Source organism: Lissotriton vulgaris, chromosome 1_1, assembly GCF_964263255.1.
Source record: "Lissotriton vulgaris chromosome 1_1, aLisVul1.2, whole genome shotgun sequence".
Lineage (NCBI taxonomy): Eukaryota > Metazoa > Chordata > Amphibia > Caudata > Salamandridae > Lissotriton > Lissotriton vulgaris.
In genome coordinates, this window is record NC_141685.1 from 41,514,389 (window position 1) to 41,541,261 (window position 26,873).

A 26,873-nucleotide genomic window follows, 5' to 3' on the forward strand; every position below is an offset into this window, starting at 1 on the left:
CTCTACACCTGTCCTTGTTCCAATTTCGATCTGTTTTACTGCTGATTGGAATTTGCTAATGGTGGGAAGATGGGTTTTTACAGTTGGGAACCGCCAAATGTTTCCGCACTTATGTTCCGGACCCTATGTGTTTCAAAGTGACCAAAAGCGACCCCTCTGGGGGATAACTGTGAGAACCGGGTTGTAAACTTTTTTGTACAATGTTATCCTATGGGTAAAAACTGTATAAAAGGAGCGATCCACAGAACCAATTTGAAGCAGTCTCCCCAAGTTGCACGCTGTGTACTTGTCGTGATCTCTGTGTTCCCTGCAGCAAATAAACCTTGAATCTTTGGCGCCGAAGGAAGTGTCCCGTGTCTCTGTGACTTGTACGCCGGAGCAGGTTACCCACGAAGGTTTCAGGTGTTGTGCCCTGGCACCGCTGGGTCTTAAAAAACCCAGTCCTTCAAACCAAGCCCTTGCTGCTGTACCTCGCATCAACAAAACCACCATGGGAGGAAGATCCTTCTCCTACCTGGCGGCTAAAACCTGGAACTCACTTCCCACCCACCTTCGCCTCACTCAGAACCACCTAGCATTCAGAAAGCAACTTAAAACATGGATATTCGGCAAGTAACTCCCCACCCTTCTACAAGCGCCTTGAGACCCTCTGGGTATGTAGCGCGCTATACAAATTAACTGAATTGAATTGAATTGAATTTGAGGTATCTGTGAGGGATGATGCAGATACATCACCTGCGGTCCCTGTGCCCACCCACAGTTGTTGTTTCAGTCGTACCCAATTGGTGCGTTCCGGATCTGTGGCAGAATGATATGCTTCCTGTGAGAGCTGATGCGCCAAATGAGATATTTCCATCTTTGGAAGTCTCAGTTCGCCTGAAGTAGCGGCTTGGAGTTTGGACATGGCAAGTCCGCGTGTCTCACCTTGCCAAAAGTATGTTTTAATGGCTGCGTCTATTAGGCCTAGTTCTGATGCTGGGACCAGTATAGGCAGCATGCTGAAAATGTAGTTAAACCTTGGGCTACCTCCATGTTCATAGTTTGGACTCGTCCCCACAGCGACAATTGCGGTTTGATCCATTTAGTGAAATCCGTGTGCATTTGATCAATCAGTGCAGTCATATTGTCTTTGATCATCATTGGAAACTTGGTGGTAATCAATACTCATAATATTTAATCTTTGTGGCGATTTATCAAAATGGATGTTCATGGAGGGCTTCCCTCATTGTATAGACCATCAAGATTAAGACTTCACTTATGGTTCTGTTCATTCTGTACCTGGAAAGTGCTGTACAGTCTGATATGGTGAACGTCGGTGCTGGCAGCGAACGTTCTGGAGAGGGTAAAGTAAGAAGCATGTTGTCCGCATACAGCCTAATTTTCAGGTCTCCGGCTATGATTTTAGTTTCCCAAATGTCTTCTGAGGAGCATATGCTGAATGTGAGAGGTTCTAAGGTTAACAGAAAGAATGCCACAACCATTGGGCTTCTTTCCCTCTTTCAGCTCTTCTCCACTTCTTTTCTAGTCTGCCATCTGTTTGTTCTCATCCAAATGCACACTTCACATTATGTGTTGTATGCATGCTCAGAATTTAGATTTTCCTAAGTTTAAACATTCAGAAAGTCTCAACTATTATGCATTTCATTCCTAGCTTTATCAGCATCCACGTTAAACGCAGTTATAAAAAGACTGCTCTTCCCAAAGCCCATTGGAATGCCTGTCTACAGAAAACCCCACCTGGTGAACCGTCATGACACACTAGATCTCATATTTAATCCTCCCATGCATACAACAAGTCTTCTTCTCTAAAAAGGAGCATTGAAAACAAGATTCATTGGCTTTTCTGTTTTCAGTTTCTAAATTGTGGTTTTTTCAGTGTTATTCAAACTTTTAAAACATTTTTTACTTATTTTTATGCTCTGTAAAAAATTACAGGGCTAGTGAGTTTATTTCCTTCTCTTGCTTGTCCCTTTTGTCATTTCTAATTTCCATCTATCTTCTCCTAACAATTTTTTTGAATTTGCTCTTTCAGGTCATGTTTCAGTGTTTTGCTCACCTCCAAACCTTCCCATCGATCTCTTTCCAGCAGTCTAGTCCCAGGATGTGCAGGATGGAGGTACGTTTGCATCTCATTATCTCATAAATATTTGATTGCATTTTTTATTCTTGTAAAACATCAACAAGAGCAAACTCTTTGAGCGATACAGGTTGCAGGGAACATCAATGACATAATATATGTGGCATATGTAGAACACATCCTGGTTGGGAAGCATTGCCAGTTACATCACTGTGAGAGTAAGATCTACTAACCCCTTCCATTCTTTGGACGTACTGGTAACGTCCATGGTTGTGGCGCTCCGGTGCCAAATGTAACCGTTACGTCCAAGGCCCACTATTTTGGAATCCCTCTGCTGCAAACAGCAGAGGAATTTCCTTTTTTTCTTGGGAGCTGGTGATGAGCTTACCCAGCTGCCGAGGCACTTTTCTTTCAGTGTACTGACGAGCAGCGTGCATGGCGTGCTGACGCCACTACAGTGAAAGTGAAATAAGCTGATAGGTTCATTTCACTTTTACTGCCTACATGCTCCTGGGGCTATCCTAGTCCACCGAGCACGTAGGCAGGCAGGAGAGGTATCATTGGAAAGGGGAGAATCTAGTGGATCTCTGCTTGGGGATCGCCACAGGATGGCTTTTTATTTAACTTAGTGGTAGGGGCTCCCCTAAATGGGCATTATACTGCCCCCAGCTGTCGAAAAATGATCAGTCTTTCTGCTCCCCTCACCCTGGGGGACAGAAAGGCCACTAGGCACCAGGAATTATAATTTTTTATTTTTTAATAAGGGAGAGGTGGGGGCTGTCCACAATGGGCATGTCTATGCCCCCACCCCAAACACAACAGGGACAGCCCCCCTGGGAGGTAGATAAGGGTTATTACCTACGATCAGCCCCCCAGGGGAGCAGAAAGCCCACTAGATGCCAGGGATTTTTTTTCCTCTCTGAAAGAGAAGTGGGGGCTTCCCAGAATGGGCATGCTAATATCTCTATACCCCAAAACAAAAGGGACAGTCTTTCTGTCTCTCCCTGGGGCAGAAAGGGGTTATTACCACTGATCTGCCCCTCCGTGGGGGGGGGGGGGGTGAGTCCACTAGACACCAGGGATTATAAAAAAAGGGATTGGAGCTACCCACAATGGGCAAAGCCATGCCCCCATTCACAATTATAAAAATAGAAGTCTTTCTGCCCCTCCTCAGGTTCAATTGAGGGTACTAGCCCCCGATCTGCCCCCAGAGTGGCAGAAAGCCCACTAGGCCCCAGGGATTTCTTGTTTTCAATATGTGTGCCAATGACCCCACCTCCAAACAAAAAAATCGGACAGTCTTTCTGCCTGCCTTGAGGGGGCAGATGCGGGTAATTGCCCTCGATTTCTCCCCAGAGGCAGTAAGCCTATTAGACATCAGGATTTTTTTAAATAAAAGATGGCTGCAATGCAAATACCCCCTCCCCCAAAGGGGCAATAGCCCCTGATCTGCTCCCTGGAGAGCAGAAAGCCCACTATGAACCAGAGAAATGTTTATGGGCTTAGGCAGGGTTGGTCCCTTTTTTGTGAACACATTTTTGCTGCTTCTGCCCTCCCCCCACCACCCTCTTAGGGGCAGATCAGCAATATTTGTAGGCTAATCTGCTGAAAACCTTTAGACAGTAGCTTCTGTGTGTGTGAACTGGAGTGCGGATGATGGTCCGTTTTTACTGGCATTTGGCTGACTGTGTGTGAACCTGCATTTTGCTGGTAAAGTGTGTGGCCTGCGCTTAGGTGGCAGTGTGTGTGGACTAGTGCTTGGCTGGCAGTGTGCGTGTACTGTCGCTTGGCTATCGGTCTGCATGGCTGGACCATGTCTTGCGATTTGTATGTGGACTTTCACTTTGCTGGTGGATGTTGTGTTGCTGGCGGTACATGGATGGTTCTTGGGTGGTGATGTGCATGGATGGTGCTTGGTTGGTGGTGTGCATGGATGGCGCATGACTGGTGGTATGCATGGATGGCGCTTGGCTGGTGGTGTGCCTGGATGGTGCTTGGCTGGTGGTGTGCATGGATGGTTCTTGGCTGGTGGTGTGTATGGATGGTGCTTGGTTGGTTGTGTGCATGGATGGCGCTTGGCTGGTGGTATGCATGGATGGCGCTTGGCTGGTGGTGTGCATGGATGCTGCTTGGCTGGTGGTGTGCACGGATGGTTCTTGGCTGGTGGTGTGTATGGATGGTGCTTGGTTGGTGGTGTGCATGGATGGCGCTTGGTTGGCGGTGTGCATGGATGGTGCTTGGCTGGTGGTATGCATGGATGGTGCTTGGCTGGTGGTGTGCATGGATGGCGCTTGGCTGGTGGTGTGCATGGATGGTTCTTGGCTGGTGTGTGCATGGATGGTGCTTGGCTGGTGGTGTGCATGGATGGCGCTTGGCTGCTGGTGTGCATGGATGGTGCTTGGCTGGTGGTGTGCATGGATGGCGCTTGGCCAGTGGTGTGCATGGATGGTGCTTGGCTGGTGGTGTGTATGGATGGTGCTTGGCTGCTGGTGTGTATGGATGGTTCTTGGCTGGTGATGTGCATGGATGGTGCTTGGCTGGTGATGTGCTTGGATGGTGCTTGGCTGGTGGTGTGCATGGATGGTGCTTGGCTGGTGGTATGCATGGATGGTGCTTGGCTGGTAGTGTGCATGGATGGTGCTTGGCTGGTGGTGTGCATGGATGGTACTTGGCTGGTGGTGTGCATGGATGGTGCTTGGCTGGTGGTATGCATGGATGGCGCTTGGCTGGTGGTGTGCATGGATGGTACTTGGCTGGTGGTATGCATGGATGGCGCTTGGCTGGTGGTGTAGGTTGTGTGAAACCTCCAGCGTTTTACTACCCAGAAGATCCTGAAAACCTTTAATTTAGCTAAAAGTCACACTTTCCTCACATTTCTGAGTGGAAAAGTTGTGGCCTCATCGTGCCGGCACATATTTCCCACCAGCCAGCGTACTCCTCGGTTTCCTGATAAAAAAATGATATCTCAATTGTATTAGGCTGACTCTGCTTTGGGCACCCACACAAGTGAGGTATCATTTTTATCGGGAGATCGAGGGGAACGCTGGATGGTTAGAAATGTGTGCCGGCGCAGTGATCTCACAAACTTGGCACACAGAAATGTGAGGAAAATGTGACCTTTTAGCTAAATTTGAGCTTTGCAGGGGATTCTGGATAAGAAAACTTTGGGAGATCCATGCAAGCCACACATCCCTGGACTCCACCCGGTGTCTAGTTTTCAGAAATATCTATGTTTAGTAGGTTTCCATTGATGGCATGCGAGCCAGGACCAAAAACGCAGGTGCTCCCAATCAATCACAAAACAACCTATTTTTGCAAAGGAGTTTTTGGTCTCGGGCTCAGCAGCCATCTATGGAAACACCGGGTGGAGACCAGGGAGGTGTGGTTTGCATGGGTCCCCCAATGTTATCTTACCCAGAATCCCCTGCAAATCTCAAATATAGCTAAGAAATTAAATTTTTCTCACAATTCTGTGTCGTATGTCACTGAACCTGTTGGAGTCTGTAGGAGCCCAGGATCAGTGATGAGTTCAGCTGTGGTTCAAAGCGGTAGCCAACAGCTCCCTGAGCTGGTTTGAACTGGAGTATGCAAGGAGGGCACCAAATCTGTCCTTCCAGCAGACTATGAGGCGCTGGCAAGCGCCTCCACCCCTGCCTAATACACTAAATCTTGTCTGGGAGATGGAAACACCTCCCTATGACAGGAAGCCTATTGTCCTACCTTCCCCTTCTCGGGCTTGGCCCAGCAGCAGGAGGGCAAAATAGGGTCTGTTGTAGGCAGCAGGCCTAAGTTGCTTTCAAGGTCCGAGGATCGGTCCCAGGAGCGTGATATGCTTCCCGGAGGAGCCCTACCGTGGATGGAATCATACCTCCAACACCAAATACAGTGTTGGGGTATGATTCCAACACGTCTGATACCAAATATGCCCAGGTTCGTTCCAGCCAGTTTAGAGATAGTCTTGCTGTCTCATAATGGCTGATTTACGTACAATGCCTGGAGAACTTCGGGGTTTGTATGGGTTGTTTGCTCATGCAGGGCCACCCTCACATTCGGAACCAATCACCCAGCCTTTGGGCCTGAAAGGCCTGCTAAAGGGGTGACTTATAGGTTTCAAGGGCAGGGATGTTAGATATAAGGAAACATATCTTTCGTGAGAGGTGCATGCACCAACTCACAAAGGCTACAATGGCAGGCCTGTGGTCAGAGTTTGGAGGGTCCCTCATAGTCATAGTCATATATTCTTATATAGCGCACAGTTCACCGTAAGGTCTCAAGGCGCTAGCAGCTAAAGAATGGAGGACAGGGACGGTGCATTGCGGCTAGTTGGTGGGAGGGGGGAAAAGCCAGGTTTTAAGATTTTTACGGAAACATTTATGATCGGTTATGGAAGAGATATGGACCGGTAGTTTGTTCCACCACATTGGGGCCAGATAGGAAAAGGAACGGCCCCCGTTGCGCAGAGTCCGAAAACGGGGCTGAGCAAGGAGGAATTTGGAGCTGGACCTTAGAGATCTACCAGGGATGTACCTAAGGAGCTTGTTTTTTAGGTAGTTAGGGCCGGCGTCATGCATTGTCTTATGGACCAGTGAAGGACTGGGTTATTTAGAACCCAGCGGTGCCAGGGCACAACACCTGAAACCTTCGTGGGTAACCTGCTCCGGCGTACAAATGACAGAGACACGGGACACTTCCTTCGGCGTCAAAGATTCAAGGTTTATTTACTGCAGGGAACACAGAAATCACGACAAGTACAACACGTGCAACTTGGGGAGACTGCTTCAAATTGGTTCTGTGGATCGCTCCTTTTATACAGAATTTACCCATAGGACAACATGATACACAAAAGTTTACAACCCGGTTCCCACAATTATCCCCCAGAGGGGTCGCTTTGGTCACTTTGATACACACAAGGTCCGGAACATAAGTGCGGAAACATTTGGCGGTTCCCAACTGTAAAAACCCATCTTCCCAACATTAGTGCATTCCAATCGGCAGTAAAACAGATCGAAATAGGAACAAAGACAGGTGCAGAGGAAGATGGAGACAGTGGGGAGATCGGAAAGGGTGTAAAAGGGGAGGTATCGGGAAACACGAGATACAGGCATTAAAGGGACGTGCCTAATGAGATGCACGGCTAAGACAATAAACCGGCACGGCAAGATGAGCCTCGAGCGGGGCCATCTGCCCTACAGTATCATCCCCCTCGTCATAAAGACACTTACAAAAGACATGTGTCTTCCGCAAATATCTTAGGAGTCCCAGGGTCGCGAAGCGGACAACGTCCGTTCGCTGGCTACTTGAGGGCAAGAGACAAAATGGATGCCGTATCTAAGATGGAACCCGTGGGTACAGAAAAAAACCCACGTAGCAAACGAACGGTTTAAGTTAGCACAGCGAAACTGCGCACACTTACTAAACTCGTCATTTGCGGTTCATAGATACCAGACTCGACCATATTCGTGCGAGTCGAAAACACCACTGACAATTGTCACGGAACCTCAGACGCTCCTTTTGCCCTCATGTAGGCAAGCACTAGTCGGAATCATATTCGATATTCATCAGACCATCGAGATGTTGCTGTAGCATAGCTCTGTCCAACCGAGTCCCCTTGGTAACAGGTGGCTGTCTCATACACGTTGTAGCACAGAGGCCACATAAGGCAGGACCGCACTGCACACAAAGGCAACACGTGAACAGGAACGCCACAACGACTCCGATGATCATCAGAATCTTCCAACCCCAAGTCGACATCAGGCCCCAAAACCATCCAAGTAGCGTCCAATCCCCTACATCCACGTGTATGGATTCGGAGATCTTATGCAACTTCGAGATGGCTTGATAGACAGTCGGAGCGTTATCAGGAATGAAAATACAGCAGCTCGAATGGATCACCTTACATACCCCACCTCGATCTGCTAAGATCACGTCTAAAACCATATGGTTTTGTAACGTCATAAGTCTATCCGCCTGAAGTTCAGTGGTGATATTACCAAGGGCACTGGCAGTAATATTAGCTGTCGATTCTACCACTCGAGTCAACTGTCTCAGGTTCCTACTATTAACCATAGGTCCCCAAAACGGGAGGAAACCCTTGAAAAAGTCTCCTGCCTCTTGACCGGCAGTATCCTCTTCGCTAATTACGCCTCTCACAACTCTAGTCTTGTGATAATCTGCATCTACAGTAAACGTCGGAGGCAACAAGTTTGCGATAAAACATGAGCCCATGAAGTCAGAGGGCAACCATGCATACGCACGATCATGACAGATAAAGTATGTACCCTTGGCAGCCAAAAACACAGGGGACGAGACCATCGGCAGAATGTAATTTTCAGTGCAAGCACTCTCTCCAAGTCGGGCTTTCGATCTTCGGCCACGACCTATTAGACAAAAATTACCAATGTGGGGTACGACCCATATTGGAGGTGAGCTTTTAAGCTGTTTTTCACTAGTGAACACACTATACTCGCCTCTACTCAGGACCCTATAGGCTTGTACCTCTTCTTCAGGAATAAGCGAGGGATCATAGATATCGTTATCTAAGTCTTCAATTGCTATAGACAAAGGTTTCTGGTACGAGGTAGGACCAGAGTAGGGGGAACGTGGTTCTCGAATGGGGTGGAAACCTAGTGCGCTTCGAAACATTGTTTGAAATGCTCGAGCAGACCCTTGGGATCTATACGGTAACACCAGATATGGAATTCCCTTATCCGTAGTGTGTGGCATCAACCCACACACCCAACAATTAGTAGTGTTAACCACTAACTGATGCTGGTGAAGGAGCTGAATAAAGGAATTATTGCGGAATTCTGCATGTCTAGCCTGCTCGTGTTCAGGTAAGATATGAAAAGAATGAGGAGAAGCAGAGGAGGTGGGTTTAAGGTCAGGGGTAGGAGTAGGTATAGCAGAAGGTAAGAAGTAAAACATCGTGTAATACACCCCACCCGCCAATAATGCAGAAACAGTCAAAACCAATACGAATATTTGGAACATAAAACATTTGGTACGACTAAGTTGCTGCAGCTTGAATCTTTGCGCTTGAGCTCCTTCCAAGTCCATCAGCTTCGAAAATGCCATCCCCTACGACCGTCCGCAACGTTTCTTGACGCACTTCGTTCTGTGTAGCAGTAGTCAATCCCTAGGAGTTCCCAGGAACCGACGGTCTTTAACCTAGTGTCAAGACCTACTAACCAGAAGGAAGTACGCGCGCGGCCCTACGGTCTTTATTTCACAAATATATATATGCGAAAACAATGTTTCTCAGCTGTGGAAGCAAAAAGTGTAAGGAATGGAACTCAATGAATATATACAAAAATAATTACAGTGATATGAGTGTTCAAACTGATCGTGGAAAACGGGATAATGCAATTGTCAAGGGACAGAACAGGATCTTTTATTAGTCTTTAGTGCTGGATCGCAAAGAGTATCGGGTTTTCCCAGGACGTGTCTGTTCGTCAAACAAAGGATCCGTTGAAGGGACAGCGTCCTGTTGATCAGCTGAATGTTCTGGTCTTGAGTCTTTTGATGACAAATGTTCAACAGTGTCTTTTTGCTGCACTGAGGATTCTCCGACAGGTTGTGCGTCACTGAAAGGTACAAACGCCGGCAATCCTTCGGTTTCAGTTGATGCAATGCCTCTCCTCACCCACGAGTCTGCCGGCAACGGAATAGGGACCTTTTTGGTGTGGGTGGCGTGCACCCAATTCTTCCGTCCCTCAAGACGAACTGCAGTTCTCGTGGCAAGGAGGACCTGGTAGGGTCCAGTGAACCTGGGATCCAAATTGTTCTTGCGCGAAAAGTTTCGCGTTACCACCCAATCTCCGGGCTGGAGCTGGTGGCCTGGACCCTCCGTCTGCGTCGGCAATGCTTCGTGAACCTGTTGGTGAATTAACCTCAGTTTAGCAGTCAAGTCATGAAGATAATCAATCAACATTGGATACTCAAGATCACAGAACACACCTGGCCTAGGAACCCCCCAAACATTCGCAGGACGACCGAACACTATTTCGTAGGGGCTAAGCCCCACTCGGGAGTGTACAGTCGCCCTAGTTGACAGTAATGCTAAGGGTAAAGCGTCAGGCCACGAGAGACCAGTCGTAGCCTGAATCTTGGCTAGCTTTAGTTTAAGGGTGCCGTTATACCCTTCAACCAAACCAGCTGACTGGGGATGGTTGGCGCTATGGAATTTCTGATTAATTCCAAGGCCCTTACACACACTCTTCATCACACTCCCCACAAACTCACTTCCGTTATCTGACCACACAACTCTAGGCATTCCGTACCGAGGAAAGTATTCCTTCAGTAGGATTTTCGCAGTGGACAAAGCAGTATTGTCTTTGAGAGGATAGGCCTCGATCCATCGGGAGAATGCGCAAACCACAACTAAAACGTATTTCAGGTTATTGCATCGCTCCATATGGATGAAGTCCAGTTGGATCACCTCAAAGGGACATGAAGGGGGAGCAAAACTGCCAGGAGGAGTTGGGGTTCCCTTACCAGGATTGTACAACATACATACCATACAATTCTTAACCAAGCGTTCAGCACATTTCGCAATACCATCATTCTTCCACACAGGGGACAGCAACTTACAAATACCTTTCGCGCTAATATGTGCTAACCCATGCGCCATTGTCACAACGGCCAGCACATACGCATCGGGCAACATCCACCTTTTCTGGTCCGATAAATCAATCCAACAACCACTTGCATCCAACTTTCCCGTACTTTCTTTCCACTTCGTCTTTTCAGTCTCGGTGGCCTCATTCTGAATTGCTTTCACACTCTCGATAGTGTCCTCACACATACTCGATTCTGTAGGCCACCTAACCGAACTCGTCACATACATTCGAGTGCTAAGGTTTCGTGCAGTCTCCTTAGCAGTCTCATCCGCAAAAGCATTACCACGACCAACATCATCCGTCACCTTACGATGCGCACTACATTTGACAATCGCCACTTGCTTAGGCAACGTAAGTGCATCCAAAAGATCATTCACAAGCTGGCCGTGCTGAATCTTCGTACCATGCGATGTTAGAAAACCTCTCTCTCTCCACAACCGTCCAAAACTATGTGCGACGCCAAAGGCATATTGGCTGTCGGTAAACACATTCACACGTTTCCCTTTCGCTAACACACACGCTCTAGTGAGAGCGATCAGCTCTGCGGCTTGGGCAGAATTCTGATTTAATCTCGCAGTCTCAACAACAGTATTCAACGTTACAACAGCATAAGCAGTAGTCACATCGCCATTCGGCAACTTGAAACATGAACCATCCACATACAGTGTTCCATCTGGGTCTTCCAATGGGGTGTTTTTAAGGTCCACTCGACCTTTTGTTTCCTCCTCTGTCCTCAAATAACAATCGTGTTCTGTTATTTCATCTGACTCTGAGCTAATTGGTAACAAAGTTGCCGGGTTCAGAACATTACAACGTTTTATTTGAATGTGGCTTGCCAACAGCGTCAACTCGTACCCAGACAACCTCGCACTCGTCAAGTGCTGAGTTTTCGTACGATTCAAAAGAGTGTCGACTGCATGCGGAACCATCACCGTAAGCATATTATCCATGACCAATCCTGCTGATTGTCGGATGGAGACCGCGGCTGCCGCCGTTGCTCGTAAACAACTCGGCAATGCTCTAGCTACCGGGTCCAAGGTCGAGGAAAAATATGCACATGGACGTTGCTTACCACCAAAAGGTTGCGTTAAGACACTCAACGCACAACCTTCCCTCTCGTGAACATATAATGTAAACGGCTTGCTATAGTCAGGAGTACCTAACACAGGAGCCGAACACAATGAATCACGTAATTCAGAAAAACTTTTCTGACATTCTTCCGTCCATGGTAAAGGAGTCAAAACATCCTTGCACGTAAGAGCTACCAATGGTTTCGCTAGCAATGAAAAATTTGGAATCCATTGCCTGCAGTATGACGTAATACCTAAAAAGGCACGCACATCTCTTTGGGTTGTTGGCACAGCCATTCGCGCAATCGCTGCAATTCTCTCTGGGGTCAACCGCCTTCCCTCCTTTGACAATAAGTGACCTAAATAGGTTACTTCTTGACAACAATATTGGAGTTTAGAAGGTGACACCTTGTGATTTAACTCGCAGAGATGTTGCAGCAACGACACCGTAGCAATTTTGCAAATGTCCTGAGTATCAGCAGCCACCAATAGGTCATCGACGTATTGGATTAAGGCCGCACCAGCCGGCAACCTAAACGCATCCAGTTGACCCTTCAAGGCTTGACTGTAAATCGATGGACTTTCACAGTAGCCCTGAGGAGCGCGTTTAAACCGGAAGCTGCGTCCACCAAGAGAGAAACCGAAGAGGTCTCTACTCTCCTCTGCAATGGGAATGCTGAAGAACGCATTCTTCAAGTCAATCACCGAAAACCACGATGCAGAAGCTGGAATCAGAGTCAGTAGTGCCGTGATGTCAGGCACAACGGGGAACTGAGGAATCACAATTTTATTCACCTCCCGTAAATCGATAACAAAACGATAAACAGGTGGTTTCGAAGGATCAGTACGTTTTAAAATGGGCAGTACAGGGCTGTTGCACACGTTCCCCCGTGTTTCCTCAATAACGTCTTTCTCGATCAAATCATAGATGATCGCTAACAATGCTCGTTCACCATCAAGAGAGATACGATACTGGGGAATACGTGGCAATCGCACATTAGATTTCAACTGGACAACATAAGGGGAGATGTCAAGCAGGCCCACATCATTGGGACCTGTTGCCCACAAAGATGCAGGAAGAGAACTCAATTCCGGTGGAAGCTTATCGAGAAACAAGTACATAGGAGAGACAACCCTCTCTCCCAGCGTAAGCTTTACACCCTCAGGAGAACAATACAGATTTGCATACAAACGTTTAAGCAAATCCACGCCCAAAAGATTTTCACCACAGCCAGTAGTCAAAATCAACGGACCTTCTAGTTCACGAGGCCCAATTGTAAGGGGCAAAGGGCGCGAAACTGGATTGCTAACGGGGGTGCCAGAGAATCCAACGGAAACATTTATTAAGCCAGACAAAGGTGCGCCAGGGAGTTTCGAATGCTTAATGGAACTTTTGGCTGCACCAGTGTCCAACAGAAAAGGCTCAACGACGCCCGATGTAGCAACTGCGACGTAAGGCCCTCTCTGATCAACCGGAACTGATACTACTCCCTCTCCTTGTCTTCGGCTGTCCTAGTAATTACTGTCGTCAGTTCCCTGATCGACGTAATAATCGTCTACATTGTACTGCGCAGATCGTCCTTGCGACGATCCACGTTGATCAAAACAATTATCGGAATTTGATGAGTTATCTGAACGATCATTCTGAGCACCACGACCTCTACCACGTGGTGCCTGCTGTGAACCACCACGACCTCCTCTAGATGAATTACCACTATTACGTTCGTTTAGAACAGGACAATTGAATTTGATATGTCCCTCCTGTCTACAATAAGCACATTGATTGTATCCTAATGACGATCTTTGGAAAGAGGAATCATTGCGAGATTGTGATCTGTTCGATTGCGGCTGTGATCTATTTTGTTGCGAAGTATTCTGATTCGAACGTGGAGGGTAGGCCTGCTGTAACAACACTTTAGTTTTAAGTTCTTTCGTCTTTTTATCAGCGCGGTCGTTCTCTTCTTTCTCTCTGTTCTCATAATATTGTGCCGTAGCCAATATTTGAGCTGAAGTAGAAACGGCCCACGCACTTTCTGAATTCTTCAATTTATTGCTCAAATCGGGCAATAAGTTCGAAACAAATTTATCCACGAACAACCTTTGACCACCCTCAGTGCTCAAATCCTGACCACTATGATCAATGAATGCCTCCTCAAACCTCGTAAAGAAGTCGGAGACACTCTCGTCCTTTTTCTGTTTACAAGCTGACAATTTGTCCCAATTCACCCTCATAGCTGGCATAAGAGTTTTCATTAACGTTATTATTCTTTGAGGAAGATCAGCAATCAGCTGGTCGGGTTTAGCACCACCAGTCTGTCGGGCATCCGCCGCTACTATGGCAGCCCAAGCACCACCTAATTCATTCGGATGATTTTCCTGACGAATCTTAGCCCATACCGGCTGCGGTACGACATTGCCAAACAGCATGTCAATATCGGCAAGATTCATTACCGTAGCGTCTACGAGCTGCGACAATTCCTTATAATACCCTGCAGGATTTTTGCGAGGGTCAGGCAAAGATTGCTTCACCTGCAACACTTCTGAGCGTTTCCATGGGAGATGTATCCATACTCTCTGGAAGAACGGCAAAATCGGGGGGTTTGCCCCTGGATTACCAGGCATCCACACTGGTGGAACTTCTCGCATAGGAAACTGACCGGACTCATCTGGTTGTCTTTCAATATCCTCAACAAACAAGGCTTGAGGTATAGGAGTGGGACGAAAGGATAGCAACCGTTCGACAGCACGTCGAACATTGGTATCCACTATCAGTCCAGTCGAGAACTGAAGCTGTAGATCAGACAAAGCGGTCAGCACCTCGTCAGGTGCATCGGCCGATATCTGATCGCGAAGGACCTTACACATTTCCTCGAACACAAATCTCTGGGTTGGTATATTAAATTGACAAAATGTGTCGAGTACAATACGGGGTGGATTTCGAAGGGGATGTGTCATCCAACCCATCGCCATATTGTATAGCGAAGCGCGTTCCCTGTTACCAGGAAGCTGACTACGTCTCTGAGGACCATCTGAACCAGCGGACCCAAGAACAGGTCCGAGCGAATGAAAGAAACTAGCCGCAAGAGGAGAATTACGACTACGAGTAGAGGGAGAAGTATAAGACACAGAACTAACAAGTGAAGGAGTAGAAACAGAAGCAACAGCAGGAGTTAAAAGAGCAGGAGCAGTAGCGGGAGCAGGAGTATGTGGAAGCGGAGGAGCAGTAGGGATAGCAACAGGCAAAGGAGCAGGAACAGTCGGAAGAACGGGTGCAGGTTGAGGAACAGGCAAAGGGAGAATAGGTACAGGAACAGGTACAGGGGGAATCACAGGAGCTGCGACACCCTGTACATACGGAGGTGGCGATTTCATAAGATAGGACATTAAAGGATCCTCAACTGCTTCTTCCTTCTTTTCCGACTCCGTAGGCAAAGTAGGATAGCATTTATCTATGGTCATACGCTGTAATCTATCAAACACTTCCTTTTTCTTAACCTCCTTATCATGCTGAAATTGCTCTGCTTTCTTTACAATGGCAGCAACACTATCTCTCTGATTTCGTTTAGTCTGTCTGATTTCTTTCTGTCGGGCTTCTTTACGCCATAACCGAAAGGCATCAAACATGGCCGGCCTTGACTTTTTCTCGAACAATTTCGCCTCTAGGTTATCTAAGATCGGGGTCTCAAAGCTACCATGAGGTGGCCAACTAAGGACACCATCCTTCTTTGTATAGCGAATCCAGTAATCGTTAAAGGTAATCGGGCCTAGCCCATGTTTACTGTACAGTTCATAAGTCGGAGTTCCAACCGGAGGTATCGGACACGAGTCCTCCAGTCGGGAATCCGCACCACAAGGTCTGAAACAACTAAACAAAGTACTACGACCAGGCATCTTGCACACTAGCCGAGTTTCACAAACTTCAAGGGTTACGGGATTTACCAAGTCCCAGCAAAGAGCAAAAACCCTCGGTTTTTGGCGGCTGCAGTCGTCAAATAACACAACAAAGTACGCTAGCAAAGTGTCACCGACAAAAACACTCACACAGCGTCAACAACAAAAACACTCGCTAAAGTGTCAACAACCAAGGACTCTGGGAGCGACCCACAAATACTTAACTCAAAGATCGATGGCGTCACCAGGAAGGCCCGTCAATCGTCTCGCTATACCAAGGTCTACGCCAGGCGCCAAAACAGGTCTACAGTCAGGGCAGCAGTCCGTCGCAGCCGTCAGGAGGCGGGAATCTTCGCGGGAAAAGTCTTCGGGCCACTTATTTCGACAACAGGATCGATGAAGCGGAGTGCACCTTCCCTCGGAGATTTCACACGAAGTTCCTCACGATCGTCGGGCTTGGACCGGTACCACTGATGCAGCCCCACGTTGGGCGCCAACTGAAGGACTGGGTTATTTAGAACCCAGCGGTGCCAGGGCACAACACCTGAAACCTTCGTGGGTAACCTGCTCCGGCGTACAAATGACAGAGACACGGGACACTTCCTTCGGCGTCAAAGATTCAAGGTTTATTTACTGCAGGGAACACAGAAATCACGACAAGTACAACACGTGCAAATTGGGGAGACTGCTTCAAATTGGTTCTGTGGATCGCTCCTTTTATACAGAATTTACCCATAGGACAACATGATACACAAAAGTTTACAACCCGGTTCCCACAATTATCCCCCAGAGGGGTCGCTTTGGTCACTTTGATACACACAAGGTCCGGAACATAAGTGCGGAAACATTTGGCGGTTCCCAACTGTAAAAACCCATCTTCCCAACATTAGTGCATTCCAATCGGCAGTAAAACAGATCGAAATAGGAACAAAGACAGGTGCAGAGGAAGATGGAGACAGTGGGGAGATCGGAAAGGGTGTAAAAGGGGAGGTATCGGGAAACACGAGATACAGGCATTAAAGGGACGTGCCTAATGAGATGCACGGCTAAGACAATAAACCGGCACGGCAAGATGAGCCTCGAGCGGGCCATCTGCCTTACAGTATCATCCCCCTCGTCATAAAGACACTTACAAAAGACATGTGTCTTCCGCAAATATCTTAGGAGTCCGAGGGTCGCGAAGCGGACAACGTCCGTTCGCTGGCTACTTGAGGGCAAGAGACAAAATGGATGCCGTATCTAAGATGGAACCCGTAGGTACAGAAAAAAACCCACGTAGCAAACGAACGGTTTAAGTTAGCACAGCGAAACTGCGCACACTTACTAAACTCGTCATTTGCGGTTCATAGATACCAGACTCGACCATATTCGTGCGAGTCGAAAACACCACTGACAATTGTCACGGAACCTCACCAGGCTTAGGATTTTAAAGTGACATCTCTGGCAGATTGGGAGACAAGGAAGAGTCGGTAGGTTCGAGATGGATGAGGATCTACTGGGGAGATTGAGGACAAGCCTAGCTGCCGGGTTCTGAAGAATCTGAAGCTTGGAAAGCAGATTGGCATTTAGGGCAGTGAACAGGGCGTTTCCGTAGTCCAAACGGCTAACGATAAGGCCCTGTACCAGTGGTTTCCTAGCCTCAATAGGGAGCCACTTAAAAATCTTACGGAGAATGCACATGATGCCGTAGCAGACCCCAAGAACCTGATCTATGTGGGGCTTCATGGACAAGGGGGCGTCTATGGTAATGCCGAGGTTTCTGACAGATGGTTTGGGAGGGGGGCCCAATCCTAATTCCGCAGGCCACCAGTCAGAAGACCAGACCTCCTCAGCTCTTCCAAACAAGATGATCTCGGACTTGTTGCTGTTCAGTTGTAACTTGTTGGCGCTCATCCATTCATTTATTCGGGTCATACAACTCCTAAAGCGAAGCCGGGTGCCGACGAGATCGGAGTCACAGGTGACAAGTAACTGAGTGTCGTCGGCGTAGGACACGGTTTCAAAACCATATGATCTAATGATGGCAGCTAACGGAGTGGCAGCTCATGGGTGGCATAACACATGCTGCAGCCCATGGGGGTCCCCTGGAGTACCTAGGCCCTAGGTACCTAGTACCATATACTAGGGACTTACTAGAGTACATCAGCAGCCAATAAGGAATGTACCAAGGTGCTCACCATAGCCAATTTAGAAAGGAAGCACAGTGAGTGGGGTCCTGATTAGCAGGATCTGACGCAGACTAGTCAGAAAAACTGTATGACACCAGCAAAGAGTGGGGGAAACCATGAAAGCAGATCCTACCTTCCCACCACCCCACCCATTCTCCCCACTCCTCTAGAGAGTAGCATGTGTAGTGTGTTATCCTCTGCTCGTGCACAGTGCAGGGGAGTATGCAGCCACCTCTTAGTGTCTGGCACAGAGGCCACTTTCCAAAACATTGCTTTTGTCACTTGTAAAGTACGTATCCAAGGTCTATGAACCAGTGTAAGTGTTTGCCCCCTCTTTGCTTTATTGAGAAGGCCTAGAAGGCAGTATTCAGGGGTAGTTGACAGTGTATGGTCTGTGAGTTCTGCTTTGGTGGCTGCACTCCCGCACCATATGTTAGAAGCCAGCGCCAGCCAGTTTACAGCACCAATACTCTGGTGTCGAATCAGGAAACATGCACTTGATACGGTGGGGGGAGAGTTAACTGTAATGTGTGTAGTTAAATTATGTGAATTGAATCAAGGATTCCAGGACACTTCGCTAACATGTTTTAGCGCCCGTATGCACGACTTGAGCGGTTGCGTGAGCACGGTGTTCACTCTAGCCAATGCCGTCCCCGTGTGCCGCTGGTGAAAGGTTAATGGTCGGCATTTAACACACCTTCCTGTTGCCCTGTTCTTCAAACAATCATTAAAGATTGGCTTAAGTGAGGTGCTCAGTGCCGTGTTATTGGAAGCCAGCGTCCTACTACCCAGTTCTTTTTCTCAGAATACTACTGAGCTATAAATGTTTTACTTCTGACTGATCTGGGCCTGCCCCCGCTCTATATTTCATAGAGGAAAAGCACCTTTTTCAAAGAAAGAACACTTTGGTGACAACAAACTTTGCAGCTGCGAACGCATTTGCGAAAGTAAAGAACCTTGGTGGCATGCTGCACGCTATGGATCATTTGGCGGTGCATTTCACACTGTGAAATACTTTTATTTTGCATTATTGAGCTGTGCCTGTGGCATTTTGTGAGTATTTGAAAAGCAATGCTAAGCATGTTGTTAACTTCTCAATCCTCGGGATCAGCGTGATGTTATAACAAGGCCACCTCCAGATCTAACCAAACCCAGATTGCTGAAATAGCCGTGGGTTAAGGAAGGATCAGGTGAGGGCAAAAAGAAAGGCGGGGAAGGAAGGGAACAGCGGGGAGGGAGATCTGGAAAACACAAGACAAAGAAATGCGTTGGTACCAGATACTCTCACTCCTGTTTCAATCAGCAACCCATTAACATAAGATGTACCCATCTACCTGTAAAGAAACTAAAGGAACGGTGTAATAGAAGATACAACTCTTCACCAGCATCAGAGCCCTGGAAGGATATGAACGGTGCTACGTCCTCCCTGTAATACACAATGAATACCTTTCTTATTCTGTGGCCTTGTATAACCGTATTGCAAGAATGAAACACTATGCTATTGTACATACCCCACGACATATGAACATGACGGGACGTAGAGGAGAGTCTTGAGCAACATCCAAGGGACCCCTGGATTCAATGTATCCGAGTAAAACAAAGTTAAGCAACAATGGGTTACGTCACCCGATAGTATAAAACAGTACAGTACCTGTGTTACTCCAATCAGTATTGAATATGGTCCTGAAGGACACTGCTTCAATTCAATATGAGATCCTGATTTCCTGTGTACGAGCCGCAAGACGCAGGCACAGCATACAGAGCAAAACTTACCACGTGCGGTAAGATTAAGTATATACGAGAATTCGTCCTCCGCACGAGCCGAAGCAAGAAGGCTCACCTGCCGAGGGCAACTGCAAGAAGGAAACACTCTCATGGAGAACACTCCACACGGAACACAATTCGTCCTCCGCACGAGCCGAAGCAAGAAGGCTCACCAACGGAGGGCAACTGTGGTAGTGAGACACACTCGTAGAGAACACTCCACACGGAACACAATTCGTCCTCCGCACGAGCCGAAGCAAGAAGGCTCACCAACGGAGGGCCATTGCGGTAACAATTCGTCCTCCGCACAACCGAAGCAAGAAGGCTTACCAACGGAGGGCAAGGAAATCCTTGGTAACTGCTACGGGAAGCAACTCACTCCAAGAGCTCAGAGTTCAGGTCGATAGAATCCAAAATATCCGACAAGAGGAACAGGACCGCCCCTAGATAGGCGCTAAGCAGTCTGGGACATTTAGTTGTTTAGTCCGTATGACATCCAGCCGGATGACTACGTTCTGAGGCGCTCACAGAAACCTGACACATGTGGCCCTTTGTAAAAGCTGTGTAGGGACTGTTTCATTGCCGGGCATGTGTGAGAGTCGCAGAAGGCACTTTATCTTTATCTTATGTGCAGTGTGCGCTGTTATGGTGCATTCTCCATCTTGTGGAAAGAATGAGCGCACCTCAGGATTGTACCATTGAAGGTGGCCACAGTGGTTTGTACAGGCGATGTTGAAAAGCATGAGTAGGAGGAGAGACCTATGAAAAGTCATGGGAATTATGTGGTTGGAAAATGTTGTTCGCAGGTTTTGTGCTGGAAATGGAATGTTGAAAGCAGGTCAATGCAAGTGAGGTGCAGGTGAATAGGTTTGAGAACAGGCTCTACCTTGTGTGGCGGGCAGCAGAGGTGTAGGATGTATGGACAGAGCAGTTTGACTTAAGAGATGTTTTTAAGAGAGTGTTTCGGGTGCTGAGCATGGTCCAGGGGTGAAAGGGTGCTAACAGCCTTGGCTTTGGCGTACCATCTGTGCTCTTGCTACGCTGATGCACCACAGTTGTCAACTAGTGGGCCGCCAGTCTAGCATGCTATCTCAAGCTCTAAAGTTAGAGGTGGGACAACTAAACAACAGACCAGCCAAGCTCAATCTCCTTGTCCAGCTGGGAAACTCCCACCCCAGTGGATAATACCGACAAACTTAGAAATATATGTGAGAGAAGTAAAACCACAAAGTAAATACAATCATTAAACTGCTGCTCTACTGCATATTGTGGGTGTAGTGGATGAAGCAAAGCACCTCTGCGAGCAGCAATATTTGATTCATGGCACAACATTCTGATGTCCAACCTTCTGTCTCAAGTCTTCCTGATCCATCTCCCATCTCTTACTCAAAGAGCTGTTCTTGTTTTACAAAACCTTGACCATTTGCCACTACCTAAAGCTGTAACTAGTGTATGAGTGCTATGCGAGCGCCCTTTTTTTTACCAACTTACTCATGAATAATTAAGATGTGACATATTCAAAGCAACTTTTATGTAAATTTCTGTGTATGGTTAAATATGCCTTCATATGTTTCAAAAATGGTAATCAAGAGATATTTATACAATCAATAAAAAATTGTGTTTGCACATTCCGTTATGTTTCCCTTTAAGTTATTAAATTTTTTTTTACATCCGACAGAAAACAATCTTTGATTGTACGAAATGTTTCAAAATAAGGAAGATAACACTGTAAATCTGCAAAGACGAAGTCTGAAATATTGAGTTCCAGTATTCAGGAAAACATAAGTGCCATCAGAGACAGCCGAACCCGAACATAAACTGAGACATCCTGAAAGAAGGGAGAAGGGACACAAGAAATTCAGTGATTCCACGAGTCTCAGCTGTGTACTTCCATGCCTCTGAACGAAGAAATAACCTCTAGAAAATGAAGACAATACTGATAAACCTCCTCTTGTGTAAACATGTCCAATAACAGCTTTGATCATGAGGTTGGTATGAGGTGGTGACAGCAGTGCTGTGCTTCCTTAAATAATACCAGGAGAGCATTCAGTGCTAGAGGTGTATTGCAAACTGTTTCAGACCAATCCACAGCAACCATTGAAAAGCGCAATGGAGTGGAGTCAGACAACTGAAGGTTAAAAGAAATAGGGGTTCTGCTGTCTAAAATACAGAGCACTGTCCCAGTGTGCACCGACCAGAAGGACGTTGGATTTTTACCCGCATGCGTGCCGAACCATTATCCAGTCTAAAGACACAATCGCCCACGAAGAAGCCTTACACACGTTTTGAGATTGGGAAGTAGTTGGTGGCCATTGCACTTTATTCTTTAATCGGAAAGCAAACGTGCAAAATACAATACATACAGAGAATGCAATAATAATACAAGTGCTTTATCAGTCATGTTGGCCCTTCAGGAAGTACAGTCAATGGATGTAAACAAGTATATACCAGAGCCAGAGACGCTAACCAAGAGAGAAGTCTCAGACACATGCAGTGAGAGCTTTAGTTTGTCATCAATATTAAAACACCATCAGCAAACACACACAGGGAAAAAACGATTCAAATGCGGTGAATGTGTAAAGAGCTTTATCCAGTTATCAGGCCTACAAAGACATAAACGAACACACACAGGGGAAAAACCATATCATTGCAATGAATGTGACAGTAGGTTTAGTTGCTCCTCAGCATTAAGGAATCATCAGCGAACACACACAGGGGAAAAACCATATAATTGCACTGAATGTGTGAAGAGGTTTAATCGATTATCACACCTAAAACAGCATCTGCGAATACACACTGGGGAAAAACCATTCCAGTGCAGTGAATGTGAAAGAAGTTTTAGTGATTCATCAACATTAAGGAAACATCTGCGAACACACACAGGGGAAAAGCCATTCCAGTGCAGTGAATGTGGAAGTAGTTTTAGTCAATCTTCAACATTAAGGATTCATCAGCAAACACACACAGGGGAAAAGCTATTCCAATGCAGTGAATGTGGAAGTAGTTTTAGTGATTTGTCAACATTAAGAAAACATCAGCGAACACATACAGGGGAAAAACCATTCAAGTGCAGTGAATGTTTGAAGAGCTTTAGTCAATTATCATACCTAAAACAGCATCAGCGAATACACACAGGAGAAAAAACATATAATTGCACTGAATGTGTGAAGAAGTTTAATCGATTATCACACCTAAAACAGCATCTGCGAATACACACTGGGGAAAAACCATTCCAGTGCAGTGAATGTGAAAGAAGTTTTAGTGATTCATCAACATTAAGGAAACATCTGCGAACACACACAGGGGAAAAACCATTCAATTGCAATGAATGTGAAAGTAGTTTTAGTCACTCTTCAACATTAAGGAAACATCAGCGGTCACACACAGGGGAAAAGCTATTCCAGTGCAGTGAATGTGGAAGTAGTTTTAGTGATTTGTCAACATTAAGAAAACATCAGCGAACACATACAGGGGAAAAACCATTTAAGTGCAGTGAATGTGTGAAGAGCTTCTCTCAATCATCACACCTAAAACAGCATCAGAAAACACACACCGGGGAAAAACCACACCAGTGCAGTGAATGTGAGAAGAGGTTTATTCTATTATCAGACCTAAAAAGGCATCAGAGAACACACACTGGGGAAAAACCATTCAATTGCAACGAATGTGGGAAGAGCTTTATATATTTATCAAGCCTAAAACAGCATCAGAGAATACACACAGGGGAAAAACCATTCAAGTGCAGTGAATGTGGAAGAAGGTTTAGTGATTTGGCAACATTAAGGAATCATCAGCGAACACACACAGGGGAAAAACCATTCAAGTGCAGTGAATGTGAAAGTAGCTTTAGTCGATATTCAACATTAAGGATTCATCAGCGAACACACACAGGGGAAAAACAATTCCAGTGCAGTGAATGTGGAAGTAGTTTTAGTGATTTGTCAACATTAAGAAAACATCAGCGAACACATACAGGGGAAAAACCATTCCAGTGCAGTGAATGTGGAAGTAGTTTTAGTCAATCTTCAACATTAAGGAAACATCAGCGAACACACACAGGGGAAAAGCCATTCCAGTGCAGTGAATGTGGAAGTAGTTTTAGTGAAATGTCAACATTAAGAAAACATCAGCGAACACACACAGGGGAAAAACCATTTAAGTGCAGTGAATGTGTGAAGAGCTTCTCTCAATCATCACACCTAAAACTGCATCAGAAAACACACACTGGGGAAAACCCATTCAAGTGCAATGGATGTGGGAAGAGCTTTATAAATTTATCAAGCCTAAAACGGCATCAGAGAACACACACAGGGGGAAAACCATTCAAGTGCAGTGAATGTGAAAGTAGTTTTAGTGAATCTTCAACATTAAGGATTCATCAGCGAACACACACATGGGAAAAAACATTCAAGTGCAGTGAATGTGAAAGTAGTTTTAGTCAATCTTCAACATTAAGGATTCATCAGCGAACACACACAGGGGAAACAACCATTTAAGTGCAGTGAATGTGTGAAGAGCTTTTGTCAATCATCACACCTAAAACAGCATCAGAAAACACACACCGGGGAAAAACCATACCAGTGCAGTGAATGTATGAAGAGGTTTGTTCGATTATCAGACATAAAACAGCATCAGAGAACGCATACAGGGGAAAATCATTCAAGTCCAGTGAATCTGGAAGTAGTTTTAGTGAATCTTCAACATTAAGGATTCATCAGCAAACGCACACCTGGGAAAAACCATTCAAGTGCAATGAATGTCTGAAGAGCTTTTGTCGATTATCAGACCGAAAGCACCATCAGAGAACACACACAGGGGAAAAACCATACCATTGCAGAGAATGTAGAAGTAGTTTCAGTGAATCATCAATATTAAGAACATATCAGCGAATACACACTGGAAAACCATTCAAGTGCAAGGAATGTGACAATGGATATATATACATATATATATATCAGGTCTAAAACAGCATCAGAAAACACGCACAGGAATCCTTCAAGTGCAGTGAATGTTGATGTAGGTTTTATGAATATTCAATATTAAGTACTGATCAGCGAACACACACAGGAAAAGCCATGTCATTGAAGTAAATGTGTGAAGATCTTTTGTCAACTCTCAGAGCTACAAAGATGTCAGCCTCTCTTCAGAAGAGTGCAGGATCAATAATGAAGGTCACAGAGCTACAACTGTGTGACAGCTCGGCCGAGCACACTTCAGAAGAGTGCAGGATCAATAATAAAGGTCACAGAGCTACAACTATGTGATAGCCAGGCCGCGTACTTCACTTCAGAAGAGTGCAGGATCAGTAACGAAGGTCACAGAGCTGCAGCTGTAAGACAGCCAGGCTGAGAACACTCCAGAAGAGTGCAGGATCAACACTGAAGGTCGCAGAGCTGCAGCTGTGTGATAGCTAGGCTGAGTACTTCACTTCAGAAGAGTGCAGGATCAATAATAAAGGTCACAGGGCTGCAGCTGTGTGATAGTCAGGCCGAGCACACTCCAGAAGAGTGCAGGATCAACACTGAAGGTCGCAGAGCTGCAGCTGTGTGATAGCTAGGCTGAGTACTTCACTTCAGAAGAGTGCAGCATCAATAATGAAGGTCACAGAGCTGCAGCTGAGTGATAGCCAGGCCGAGCACACTTCAGAAGAGTGCAGGAACAATAATGAAGGTCACAGAGCTGCAGCTGTGAGATAGTCAGGCCCAGCACACTCCAGGAGAGTGCAGGATCAATAATAAAGGTCACAGAGCTGCAGCTGTGGGATCACCAGGCCGAACACACTTCATAAGAGTGCAGGATCAATAATGAAGTTCTCAGAGCTGCAGCTGTGTGATAGCCAGGCCGAGCACACTTCAGAAGAGTGCAGGATCAATAATGAAGGTCACAGAGCTGCAGCCGTGTGATAGCCAGGCCGAGCACACTTCAGAAGAGTGCAGGATCAATAATGAAGGTCACAGAGCTGCAGCCGTGTGATAGCCAGGCTGAGAACACTTCAGAAGAGTGCAGGATCAATAATGAAGGTCTGAGATCTGCAGCTGTGTTATATCCAGGCTGAGCACACGGTGTCTGTTCAGCAAATACAGATTATCAATGAAAGTCTCCAACCTGCATGCTGTGTGATAGACAGGGTAAGCGCTTCTCTTCAGGAGAGTGAGGAATCATTTATAAAAGTCACTGAGCCGCATGTTGTGTGATAATTAGGCAAAATCACCATTTTACATTCTTGGACGAAGATTTTTTGATAGCTAATGGAGCCGAATTTTGACATGATTGTTCCACAAAAGAAATGAAAAAAAAGATTGATTGTATAAAAAATAATATTAAGGTAGAACCAATCACGGTGCTATAAAATGTACACAATAATGACTAAGTTTTACATATTAAAAAGAAAGGCACGTTTTTAAGATATGTAATAGAATAAAAAATTATTTGGATTTTGACATTTTACTGCTGATTGTAAAGAAATTATATTGAGCCCCAAACTCAAGATAATTTGTGCTGCCAGCAGGGAGTCTAGCAGAGGTGGCAACAGATGGGGGTTCTATCTCGACAGTGTGACTGCTGTCGGCAGGTGGTCTGGCAGAGGTGGCATTAGAAGGAGGTCCTGTCTCGACAGTGTGACTGCTGTCAGCAGGTGGTCTGGCAGAGCTGACATTAGAAGGAGGTCCTATCTCGAAAGTGTGACTGTCCTCAGCAGAGAGTCTGGCACAGGTGACATTAGAAGGAGGTCCTGTCTTGACAGTGTGATTGCTGTCAGAAGGTGTCTAAAATGAACAAAAGAGATGCACGTGCCGCTATTGACTTAGCCTAAACTATTTTTTCAAAACATATGAACTAAAACACCATGTTTCGTGTGTATTATCACTTCTTTTATTTGTTTTATATTTTATTTATATATTTCCTTTATTTTGGTATCTTAGTTTGCCAAATTCACATTTTTAAGACCTTATGTACACAAAGAAATACATTCATATTTACATAAACAGAAAACAACAAAAACAGATTTCAATATACACTTCAAAAATAGGAATCATTCAAGCCACTATTCAAACGGTCCTGATGATAACTCCAAAATAACACGAGTTTGAAACGCGTAGAACTTTCAATAAGCCAAAAATTACAAAAAGGGTTCCAAGAATTGTATAATTAGATCTCTTTTAGAGAATATTAATTGTAGATGGCTTTACTGTGAATAATTCTATTCCAGTATTCATTTAAAAGTATATTGTTATTGTTGTTTGTGGTGGTACGTCTGATGAATGAATGGTGGCTTGAATGATTCCTA

General features: G+C 46.0%; 1 protein-coding gene across 2 annotated transcripts in view; it reads left to right on the plus strand.

Moving 5' to 3' along the window:
• Positions 1 to 26,028, plus strand: part of LOC147737120 (uncharacterized) — a 115,033-nt gene extending 89,005 nt beyond the window's left edge. For both annotated transcript variants that reach the window (XM_086964664.1, XM_086964609.1), the window contains exons 2-3: positions 2,033 to 2,116; positions 21,267 to 26,028. In XM_086964664.1, the coding sequence (XP_086820790.1) occupies positions 21,988 to 24,084 (2,097 nt within the window). In that variant the 5' untranslated portion in view covers positions 2,033 to 2,116; positions 21,267 to 21,987 and the 3' untranslated portion in view covers positions 24,085 to 26,028. The remainder of the gene's footprint in view (positions 1 to 2,032; positions 2,117 to 21,266) is intronic.
• The last annotated feature ends 845 nt before the right edge of the window (positions 26,029 to 26,873 follow it).